Source organism: Dromaius novaehollandiae, chromosome 9 (genome assembly GCF_036370855.1).
Source record: "Dromaius novaehollandiae isolate bDroNov1 chromosome 9, bDroNov1.hap1, whole genome shotgun sequence".
In the NCBI taxonomy this organism is placed as follows: domain Eukaryota; kingdom Metazoa; phylum Chordata; class Aves; order Casuariiformes; family Dromaiidae; genus Dromaius; species Dromaius novaehollandiae.
In genome coordinates this window covers 32905282-32917525 of record NC_088106.1, presented here as the reverse complement: position 1 = coordinate 32917525, position 12244 = coordinate 32905282, and the positions used below count along the sequence as shown (strand labels likewise).

The window sequence follows — 12244 nt, the reverse complement described above, 5'->3', positions numbered from 1 at the left end:
ACCTGAATGAACAGGGAGCAATACAATAATAGTGAAGGACAGCGCCTATTGAGCAGCTCAGCATCTCCCTGCTTCTGAGCAGCACTTCGGTTTCTCCAAGGCAGGACATGCTTTTTTGGTGAGTCTCTGCTATGCATGTATATGAGGGTAGCAGGGGGAAAGCCAAGCAGAGGCAGAGAAGTTCAGATTGGGTTTCAGTTGGTGAAACTTCCCTCAAGATTGTATGGCCTCTGTTTAGCTATTTAACTGACAGCTTTTCATGGAGTCTGTTTCTGTAATTTCTAGGTAGCCTTTTAAACACAAGCTCTGCAGCAGCAACTTTACAAAAATAAATCTGTAGTCAGCTCAGCACCTGCCTGTCCCATTTTGCCATGTGACACCAGTATAGAGCACTTCAACCAGAAGGCTGTAACTCCTCTGTTGCCATTAGCAGGTACTTTTTGTTGAGGCCTAGTCATCCTTGACACATCTCTCCCTCTTGATTTGTACAAGCTGCTGCCAGTCAGCATTCAGCCAAGAAAGGACATAGTTATTTCATGTTCATATGTTCATTGTGAGGTCCTTAGTATAAGGACAGCTCAGTAGATAGCACTTACCTGAGTGTTAACATGACCCTGATAATAGAGCTAAACTTAGCTTACTTGCACTTTCTTATACCTTTAACAGGTATTACTCTCTTTTTATAGTCAGGAACCTAAAGCTAAGATGAATTAAATAACTTCTCTGAATCTTATAGAACTGCTGGAATTGAAACCAAGGGCCATATTCAGTGTGTTAAAGGTGTTCCTCTCCTTCAAAAGTGTTCCTGCTACTGCACAGATGCAGAGTGAAGGCAGGCGCTTACACTATTTCAGCTGATATTTGCATTAACAATTTTGTTTTAGGCGTTTACCTTCCTCTCCCAATGGTGGAAGAATTCAGTCAGCCTCTCTAAGTTAGAGCAGGCTTTAGTTTCTGTCGGGGCCAGCTTAGAGAGCAGTCCAGTCCATATTGCTAGAAAGTGAGAGCTAAGTATCCTGCAGGTAATTAACTCTGTTGGTCATCTCCATATCAATATGCCTTGCAATTGGTTCTATTTATTTTTTTCCAAATTATTGCATTTTTATTGATGAAGACTTAAAAGAATTATTAATATAATCAAGTGCCAAACTCTTATCACCATTTTAATTTTATAAATCAGAGCTTTATTGTAACAACCCAGACTATCCTAGAAGCATCACCTTTGTGTAGTAATCAGAATGGTACAGCCTGAGAAAGTTAGGCAAGGTCAGACTGCGTAGGTGCTCTTGTTTGGCAGCCTCTTTTGGGCTGTTTAAATTGCACTTTTAGTCTATGTAGGTGTCACTGCTGACTATTTCTCTGATCTTGGCCACATGAGTAACTTCACCAGTCTAAAGTAAGTTGGGTAGAACTCACCCTTTGAATTGGTCTTGTCATGAGCTAATGTATTTATTTCAGACTCCTATTTAGTATTTTGTTCTTGCTAACAGCAACTCAATCTCTTTATCTTTCTCACTGAAGATCTGGGGAACAGACTTGGAGATGAATTCATCTCTGTTCTGCTCATTCCACAGTTTTAGCAAACATAACTCTCCCTGAATTTAGTGCCTGAACCACTGCACCTTCACCTCCCATATATCCTTCTAGAATAAGGATCATATTCAAAAATGCACTTTTGCTACTGTACAAAACATTTAAAAAAAATAATTTATTAGCAAGTTCTCTATAAACTGGTTTCAGCACAGGGTATACATTACATTAAAGAGGCAGAATAATCAAAAACATTGTAGTTTTCTGAAATGTCATGTACAAGAAAGTTGTTCCCCACCTGTTGCTGCTATGCATGTCCCAGGAAGAGCTTTGGACTCAGTACCCTTATCTGCACTACAGCACTGAGCACTGCTGAGAACAGAAGAGACCCTACCTGAGGTAGGGAGGTTTTCATGAGGAAAGATAACATGCGCATTTACAAATACAGAAGGGACAATGCAGAAGGGAGAGGAGAATCAGATAAAACCACAAGGACTCTAGCATCATATGGGACACACGAGAATATAAGTGATCTGCACTGTAGTTACTGGGAGGTGATGCAGGGAAGTCATCCTACCATGGAAGATGCAGAAGGTGAGTTTTCCCTTAGGTATAGAAGATAATAGCCTGTATCAAGTTTCATTTCCAGAGTTCTCCTAGAGGTTTATTCTGAATGTCCTTCATGGTTTTCTCTGCAACAGACTTAATTTCTATGTGCAAGTCTTCTATGCTCTTTGAAGCATCCATTGTCTGTTTCCAAGACAAAAAAAAAAAAAAATTAGAAACACATTCCTCATTTCCAGCACTAAATGAGAAAAATCTACCTTGCTCTTACTTCTGCTCCCAGCTTTGTTCAACATTGTTACTGTTCACCAGCAATGACAGGAGCTAATTACACCTCTTGTGCACTATTTCTACTGTAGAATTGGAAAACCTATTTTATTTAACAACAGACATTTAACAAGTCAATCTGGAGCCAAATGAAGGGAAACAGAAGAAACTGCTGCTGCTGTATGTAGTTTTCTGACAGTTTTTGAGGTACGTGACCTAAAGTCAGATAAACATTCTTAACCCAGCACTGTAGTCCCATTGAAACTTCAGTGTATTGATCCATCAATGGTTCTTCAGTGTAAACCTCATCCACAAATTTAAGAACCTTTTTCCAGCTGTAGATTTGGGGGGGGGGGTGGGGGGGTGTCCTTTTTTTAAACCCTGCAAGCTGAAGTCAGTAAAGGTGATAGTGCTATGCTGTTTTGGTTCACTGACTACAGCTCTCAGAACATGGTGATTTAAGCCTGACATTTAAGAATAGTAGCATTGCTACTGTATGGTTGAGGGAACTTGGGTCACATATACCAAATCATTTTATGTACCCTCCTTCTCAGGCAACAGGCTGCTTTTCACCTTTACAGAAACCACGAGGCAATAGAAGAGCAGTCAAGCAAAGAGGCCTGCCATCAAAGTTAAATTCCAATGAGCTTGTATTTATCAGGAGAAATTCTAAATAGTGATGGTTTTCACAATATCAGGTAAAATAATTGTTTTTGACAACAAAACTTGTCACTCTGGAATTGCAGGTATATATCACTGCAAATTGACAACAACTGCGAAGAGTAACATTTGTTTCCATGGCTTTAAGATTATTTAGGAGTGACCCAGGTGAAGAAAGGATTTAATGAAAAGATTTGAACAGGTGCACATTTGTCAATGACCTATGCAGTACTGGACCACATGACACTGATAAGAAGCAGCAGGCTGTGAGGAGATGCTATAAATACACTTCATGGTTAAATGGTAGCCTTTCCATTACAGCTTAACCAATGATCCCAGCTTTGCTTTGTACTCACACAACATCCTCAAGCAGACTGCTGATCTCTTGGTTTAGTTTTGTAATTGATGGTACTGAACTGTGTTTCATGTCTTGGACCAAACAGTTCTCTGCCAATGTCTGTTGGCCATTATTCTTACCTGATATCAAAGGGGAAATAGCCAGGAACACTAACTATACCTTTACTGTGTACTGAAACTGGATTTCAGTGCCTCTTCAGGGACACTTTTTACCTATTTAATCATTTTCTTGGTCATCTGATAGTTGTTCAATTTGGGGTATTTTTTAAACAGACATGAATGGGAATTCCTTTCAAGTAATGGATAGGAAACAAGAGAAATAACAGATGACAGGTAATAAGAGAAATGTGTTCCACTGTTGGAATATCGGGGTGGGGGGGAAGGTTTTGCAGACTATGCATAAATTTCATATTTTCTCATGTGATAGCATGTTTGTTTTTATTAAATCAGTCTGGTTTTTGAGCTATGGTACATGTTTTTTGACAGCCTATTTTTCTAGTCATTTTGATGTAGGAAATGCAGTTTCCCAGCATAACTTTTACTGGAATAGAAGTATGACATCTCCTAGCTTGATGACTGTCATACATTTAGATTCTTCAAGTTCTGACAGTACATAAAAACTCTTTTATATTACAGAACCATGTTTACCTGAAGCAGACTGTGAAGAATTACGTTTGCCTTATGCAATGTGATCGTTTGGCAAATCTATGTCCATCTCCAGCCTTCAGTGACTAGTAACTTAGCCATAACCTGAGGCAGGTACCCCCTTTTATGTCTGCATGAAACTACAGAGCAAACAGAAGATGCTGCCCATATCTCATGACTGAGTACTGACAAGGCAATGGAAATGGTAAAGAGGATGCCCAGGCTAGAAAAGCCTCAATCAGGTGATCTACACACAAGATAGATGGGGAATACTTCCTCTTCAGGGATAATTCTGCCAATTGTACAGCCCTTTGCAAATAGCTCTGAGGGATGAACAAGAAGGAAAAGTGATGCAGGAGTGTGGAAGAACACGTAACATATCTGGAGAGACTTTTGGCATATTTAGCCAGCAAATGTTGATGGAAGCTGGCCACATGAGAAGGAAGGTGACTGGCAGTAAGGGAGCCCCAAGCTGCAGGAGGGCCCTCAAAACCTGGTAAGTTTCCAGAGTCCATGGCAGATGCTCCAGGATTCCAAGGAAACCAAGGCAGGGAAGAGCGGATGCGTGTCTCACTGCTTTTTTTCTAGGTTTGTCAGTTTGTTTTTAAGAAAGAAAACTATTTCCAGAAAGCTTTTGAGGGAGTGGGGGGGGGGGGGGGGGGCAGCGCGGAACCTCCTCCCCCCCAACAGGGCCCATCAAACACCCCTTTGGGGTTATTTCCTCACCTTCCAGTTTAATGTCTTGTCTTTCATCAGATGATAGAAGGACTGTAGAACTTTCTTTTGGAAGGAGCTGTTCTCATAACGTTCATTCCCGAAGTTCCCTCGCACTGCTGCTTCCTCTGGGCTTAACTCAAGAAACAGAATCAAATCTGGCTTTGGGAGTCCAACATCAGGTTGTTTGCACCAGTCCAGGCAGAAGTTCTGTCCCAAAGAGAACTAAGTTTGAGGTTAAAGAAATAAATGAGAATGAAAGAAAGAAACAAGGTAGCTAGAATGCAAGGTCAGGGGAAGAACAACCAGAAGAGATGCAGGCCAAATCACTAAGTCAGCATAGACCTACAAAGTGATAAACTGGGATATCTCTTTTTCATCTGGAAATTTAATCCTAATAATTTTGGGGGGATAGATTTTCATAGGTGCTCTGTACCTCTCATATTCACTGAAGTCAAGGAGCACTAATGACTTTAACACCTCTGCTACAGAGGCCGTCAGCTCTTAAATACTGAGTAACGTTTTCAAGTCTCCGTGCAGCTGTTACAAAGCCCAACCAAATCAGTCCAAAAGAAAGCTGCTCCCATACAGAAATACCATGCAGTTTTAGTGTGGATTATGGATCTTCTGGGGCCCTTGGAGACTCCTTTATAAATACCTAGCCTACACTTTCTAAGTCTACCCAAGATTTTCAGCCCAGATACTAAAGACAAAGCTTTACAGCTTTTGGATCTTGTTGAAAAATTAAGGCTTCTACCAGGGCACACAGATCCAGAATGTTGCAGACTGACTGCTCAGGCTTGTCTGACTCTGTATTACTCCGTGTTGCTTATCCACATGAACACCAGTGATACACTGTCAGGGTAATCTTAAATACATCAAGTGACTGCAGGGCTCTGGGGGCAATACAGGGCACTGGCTGCCAGGATCTCCTCAATCATTCCTGCCAGGGGAATAGACTTAGACAGGAATGAATGCAGGCAGGCAGTCGGCAAACACTGGGCTGTGTGGCTGCTGTCACAGGCAGGGCTTTGGCTTCTGTGATCACAGGACCCTCTTTCAAGAGCTAGGGCGTACTCAGCATGGATGCGATATATCTGACAAAGTGGGGCAAGAGTACTTATGCAAACAGGCTTATTAAGCTAGTGAAGGTAGCTTTAAACTAGGTATAATCAGGAAAAGGTTATGATCTGAAGAGAAGTGAAAGAGGGAGGCTGGGAGGAAGCGTCCAGGAGATAGTAAGATAGGGGAAGCTATTGGGAAAGAGGCACAATGGGGGGCCTATCCCAAATACACAAACATGCACAGCGCAGGAAACAAACAGGAAGAATTACAAGTCCACACACAGTTGCAGAGCCGCGATCTCATTGAGGTTACAGAGAGGAGGCGGGATAGCCTGCCAGACTGCAGAGCTACAATGGATCGATACAGGTTGCTCAGGAAAGACAGACTGGAAGGTGAGAAGGAAGGGGAGTTGTGCTGTTTGCAAAGGAGTGGCTGGAGGACAGAAAGCTTTGCCTTGGAATTGGGGGGGGGGGGGGGGGGGGGGCAACACGATTGGGAGATTAAGGTTATAAGAACAAACTAATGTGGGCGATGTGATAGGACCTGCTACAGACCACCCAATCAAAGGAGAGGAAGTCAATGAAGCCTTAGGTAGGCCACTGGAAGAAGCATCACAATTGCAGGCCCTGGTACTCATGGGCAACCTTGACCAAGTGTGCTGCGGCCTAAAGCCCCAGCACAAGTGGATATCTGCTGGGCACAAGCAATCCAGTTTTCCAGAGCATGCTGAAGGCAAATCTTTGACGCAAGTGACTGATGAGCCAGCGAGGGGAGATGCCCTGCTGGACTTATTACTCACAAACAAGGAAGAATTGGTCAAAGATATGAAGGTCAGGGCAGCCTTGTCTGCAGTGATCATGAGACTGTAGAGTTTAAAATCTGGAGAGAACTGAACAAGACAAATAGAACTGCAACTCTGGACTTCAGAAAAGCAGATTTCTGTTTATTTAGGGCTGTGTTTGGCAGGATCTCCTGGGAAACTGCCTTGGAGGGCAAAGGGGCCCTGGAAGCTGGTTGATCTTCAAGGACAGCTTCCTCAGAGCACACAAACAGGCCATTTCCATGTGCAGAAAGCAAAATAAGCAAGAGAGAAGGCCATCAGGGATGAAAAACAAACTCCTGACTGAGCCCAAATGCAGAAAGGAAGCACAGAGAAGGTACAAACAGGCATGAGCTACCCAGAAGAAATACAGAGACATTAATTGGGTGTGCAGGGAAGAAGTTTTCAGCTGGAGATGGAAGTAGCGAGAAACATGAAGAACAAAAAGTGTGTACTTCTGTAAGTACACTGGCAGCAAAAGAAAGGCTAGAGAAAATGTGGATCCACTGTTCAGTGGGGCAGGGGACCTAGTGCCAAGGGACATGGAAAAAGCCGAAGTACTCAGTGCTTGTTTTGCCTAGATTTTCACCAATAAGGTTTGCCCCTGCAGCCAGCCAGATCCTCAAACCTAGTAGTAGAGTGGGTAGGAGTGAAGCAGTACTCAGAGTAAAGGAAGATACATTTAGGGAAGCACTTAAGCCATCTGGACGTATACAAGTCTATAGGACCAGATAGGATGCATCCACACATGTTGAGGGACCTGGCTGAGGTCATTGCAAGGCACTCTCTATCATCCTTGAAAGGCTGGGGTGATCAAAGGAAGTTTCTGAAGATTTTGCAGAAGACAAATACCACACTCATCTTTAAGGAGGAGGATCCAGGGAACAACAAACTGGTCAGCCTAACATCAGCTCCTGGGAAGGTTATGGAACAAATCTTGAAAGCTATGTCCAAGCACATGAAGGACAAGATGACGACTGGGAACAGCCAGCAGGGATTTATCATGGGCAACCTCTGACTGACCAATCTGATTACCTTCTACAGCAAAATGACTGTATACTTTGACTTTAGCAAGATATCCAATAGCAAAATTGGTAAGATACAAACTAGGTGAGTGGACAGTAAAACTGGGGGAAAACTAGCAGGACTGCTGGACTCAAAGTGTGGTGATCAGCAATACAAAGTCCAACTGATAGCTTGTTACTAGTAGTATCCACCAAGGATGAGTACTGGGGGCTAATACTGCTCAACATCTTTATTAATGACCTGAATGATGGAATATTGTATTTCCTCAGCAAGTTTGTGGATGATACCAAATTGGGGACAGTGGTCAATACATTGGAAGGAAGGGCTGCTACTTAGAGGAACCTGGACAAGCTGGAGAAATGGAAAGGCAGTGACCTCATGAAATTCAACAAAGGCAAATACAGATACCTGCCCCTGGGGAAGAATAACCCCATGCACCAGTACATGCTCAGGGCCAACCAGCTGGAAAGCAGCTTTGCAGAAAAGGACCTGGGAGTCCTGGTGGACAAGTTGACCATGAATCAGTAGTGTGCCCTGGCAGCAAAGGCCAACCATATTCTGGCTGTATTAGTAAGAAAGAGTGTAGCCAGCAGGACAAGGGAAGTGATCCTTCCCCTCTGTTCAGCACTTAGGAGACCACAGCTGGAGCACTGTGTCCAGTTCAGGGTTCCGCAGAACAAGAAAGACTGGAGTAAGCCCGGGGGGGGCGGGGGGTACACCAAGATGGTCAGGGGATGGACCCCAGGGGGAGGCTGAGGAAGCTGGGTTTGTTCGGCAGGGAGAAGAGAAAGCTCAGGGGGATCTTACTGCTGTGTACAATGATCCAACACGAAGCTGTAGAGAAGACTGTCTATTGACTTGTCTCAGAGGTGAACAGAAACAGGATGAGAAGCAATGGGCACAAATGGGTACATGAGAAATTCTGACTAAATAAGGAAAATATTTTTTATGATGAGGGTAAGCAAACACTGGACGAAGGGCCCAAAGAGGTTGTGTATCTCCATCCCTGGAGATATTCAAACCTCGACTGGGCATGGCTCTGAGCAGCTTGTTCTATGTTGGACTTCCTCTGAGCAGGAAGTTGGACTAGACAACCTCTAGAAGTCCCTTCTGACATACATGGTTCTATGATTCTTTGCAAATTTATGGGCTAGCAGTCAATTCTCAAACTGCATCCTATTTGCCAGAGCAAGTATCGAGAATTTCAAATAAATCTACCTCTGCCTAATCATTCTCCAGAGCCAAATAAGGCCACTTCTTAACAGCCAGGAGTCTATCCAGATTTGCAAAGAGTAATTTGTTTAACCTAGTTTCTCTACTTTTTCTTGGGAAGGGGGTGGACACAGGCAAACAGGCTATGTTAATACCTACACTGAACCTCCAATCTCTCAGTTTCAGTCCATATCTCCCCACAGAAAGAGCCTGGCCATGCAAGTCAACTTTTACACGAGGCCTCAAAGTGGAGCTGTGTCCGTCAATGTAGAGGGGCAGTGCCTGCTGTATTTCTCACTCACCTGCTTGGCACTTGTGAAGGCCACTCCAGAAAAGGCATATCTGTCTACCACAAGCGTGATTCCTTGATGTAATTTGTCTTTCATCAATGGCCTAAAAACCACAAGCGAGGAGAAAAAGAAAAGTTACACTCCTTTGTAGATGAAGGGAGTTCATCTAAAAGACAGCTCATCAGGTTGGCACTTTAACATACTTCATCATAAGCAGTGATCATTAGCTGTACCAGGTTACACAGTAATTCATCAGGCACCTGAAACAACTTTTCTCCTTTAAGTTCCACCACCTACTTTTTCCTTTAAAGCCCCCTTCTCTAAATCAAAGGTGCAATATGCCTCTTAGCCCAAAGGGAATGCATAGGACTTCTCTTTCTCTGGCAAAAAGGGCAGCTGCTGATGATCATGGAAAAATTGCTATTTCTGTTCTGTCTTCTCACAGACGTTAAGTCAATACCCTTTCAAGACACCCAAGTTCAGGATGCACCTATGCAGGGCACTGCTCTATCCAGCTACCCAACTTACAGGTGGGATCACAAACTAAATTCAGAAAGGAATAGTTCAGTCCTCCTCTTTATGTGGCACAGTAGATTTGTGACACACTGCTTCTGTCAGAGAAGTGTCCTTTATCTAACGCAGGGAAATTTCTAATTACAACTCACTCACCTGCCTTACGTGTTCCCAGTTTGCTTGGCACTGCCACTACAGCAAGATCAGCAAAGCTTTTTTTAAAAGTGAAAAAAACACTTTGCAATGTAACTTCCTAGCCACAAACAACAGCTGTCACCAATGTTACTAACCACACATGTGAAAACTTAGTTTGGCTAAAGCTCTCATGCATATGAGTAGCACCTCCCAAGCTGGAATAGCAGTACATTGTATTGAAGTCTGTACCCAGCCTCACTGATGCTGCAGTTTGCCCTCTCCCCTTGGACACCTAGAAGGTGGCTGCTAATCCCAGGTGGACACTGGGGATACATGATTAACAGCATCATTTTCTGTAATCAGCAGTATTTAAGAGAGCTCTGTGACCAGGAGCATATCCAATGAACTTGACTCCACCATCCATATGGCCAAAGTAGCCATTTACAGCTGAACACAGCATTTAGCAAGAGGGAAAGTGTGAGCATATTTCTGGATCCACACCAAAATTCCTTAACCATTCTATCACTTATACAAACTTCAGAAAATGAAGAGAAGAACAGTATATTCGCAACCTAGGCTGATATGATCTCAGCTCCTCAACTCCCCAGTATAATAGGCACAGAAATACCACACCTAATGATTTCAGAAAACAAACTGCAGGATTTGATCTAAGAATAACAGTTTGAAAGCTGTAAGAGGGGCTAAGAGTCCTCAAGACATGAGAAAAAGCCGCTTTGCTTCAAGCCGTATCCCCCTTGCTAAATACAATCGTACTCCCACACATTAACCCACTGAATTAACCCCAGGATTCAAAACCATGCACTTTTGTTTTACAACTTGACAGGGATTATCTTTACACGTGTTCCCAACGGTTAGCAGAGAAAAGCAGGTGAACTGCGTGATCCTCCAGGTTCTTCTCCTTCTCTAGGTACGAGCTGATGAGCCGCCCAATCTCGGTTGTTCTCTCTGCAATGAAGAGAGTGGGAAAGAGCTACCACCACCCCCTTCCGAGCACCTCTCACAGAGGGGCGCCTGCCCGCCTGCGCCGGACCGCGGCGGGGGGATCCGGCGGAGGGGCTCGCACCGCGCCCCCCCCCCCCCGAGACGAGGGCAGCAGGAGACCGCGGGGACCAGCCACGGGCGCCGCGGCCCGGGGCAGCGCGGGGCCCTCCCCGGGACACCCGCCCCCAGGCGGGGCGGGACCCCCGTACCCGGGAAGCAGAGGAGGTCGGCGCGGTGGCCGGCCGCCCGCAGCGCCTCCACCAGCCGGCGGCCCTGCGTGCTCTTGCCGGCGCGGTCCATCCCTTCCAGCACGATGAGCGCCCCGCGCCTGCCCGCCATAGCGCCCGCCACCGAGCCTCCCCGCCCCGCCCTTCCGGCCGCGCCCGGCCAATCACAGGGCGAGCGCCACGCGCCGCCGCTGGGGCGGGCGCCGCTCTAGGCGGCGGGGGGACACAGAGGTGGCGCAGCAGCGGCGCGAGCGCGGCGCGTGTCGTGTCGTGCGGCCCGGGGGACGTGGGAAGGCGTCGCCTTCAGCCCCCCCGGACGGCAGTTAGCCTAGGGGATGCGCTCTGCTTCGGTCGCCAAAACAACGTTTCTTGGCCGTGCTCTGCGCCAAAAGACCCGTGGCCATCTGGGGAAAGGAGGAGCATTTCCACAGTGAGAAGGAACTCGTGAAAGGCAGGCAGGAAAGGGGACACGGAAACGATGGGAGAGAAGTCACGATGGGAGAGAAGTCACCAAAGGGGTCTCGGGAGGAGCGGTACTGTTTGCTTATGATTTGGAAAAAATAAAGCAATAATACAGGCCTGGTGTTTGTTGGTGAAACTAAGTTTAATAAAGCAGTGCTGTCTTCAAAAACTGCAGGTGGACACAGCGTCACTGGGTGACTGGGTAAGGAAATAGCAAGTGACATTCATCGTAGGTAAATGTAAAGAAATATGTGCTGGGGAGGGAATAAAAAGAATTTATAATGCCAGACCCTGAAATGACTTACTACTTAGGAACAAGATTTCGTTGTCATTGGCATCATCAGTGCTAAGCAGCAGTCAAAAAATCAAGCAGATCTGGTGTGCTTCCAGTCCCACGCTTGGAAAACATAGCGGCCCTGGAGAAAGAAACATGCGGAATGGCAACAACAGCGATGAGGAACGGGGCTGCTTCCCTGGGGAATGGCTGAACAGGCTGCAGCCCTTCAGCCTGGTGAGGACGTAACCAGCGGGAGATGCAAGGAGGTCCACAAAATGAGTCCTGCGGAGCAGAGTAACAGTTCGCTGCCTCTTCTCATACAAGAACCGAGAGGTACCAAACAAAGAGGTGGCAGGTGTGAAATGGCAAAGGAGAGTTTTCACAAAGCTAGAGCTAGGCTGAGGAAGTTCTTGCTGCAGCGGGGAGCATGAAGCAAAAACGTGGAAAGCATGCGGGACTATTTATAGAGGGACAACTC

At 45.4% G+C, this 12244-nt stretch overlaps 1 protein-coding gene across 2 annotated transcripts; it reads right to left on the bottom strand.

Moving 5' to 3' along the window:
* Positions 1–1693: 1693 nt before the first annotated feature.
* On the bottom strand, positions 1694–11187 carry DTYMK (deoxythymidylate kinase). Of its 2 annotated transcripts, none has more exons than XM_026110659.2 (5): positions 11010–11187; positions 10656–10764; positions 9163–9253; positions 4750–4962; positions 1694–2280 (listed from the first exon to the last, which is right to left on the bottom strand). In XM_026110659.2, the coding sequence occupies exons 1-5, from the start codon at positions 11137–11139 to the stop codon at positions 2170–2172; spliced, it is 654 nt and encodes a 217-aa protein (XP_025966444.1). In that variant the 5' UTR covers positions 11140–11187; the 3' UTR covers positions 1694–2169. The 2 variants fall into 2 exon arrangements, with proteins under 2 accessions (XP_025966444.1, XP_025966445.1); XM_026110660.2 differs by having other exon boundaries at positions 4750–4947.
* Positions 11188–12244: the final 1057 nt, after the last annotated feature.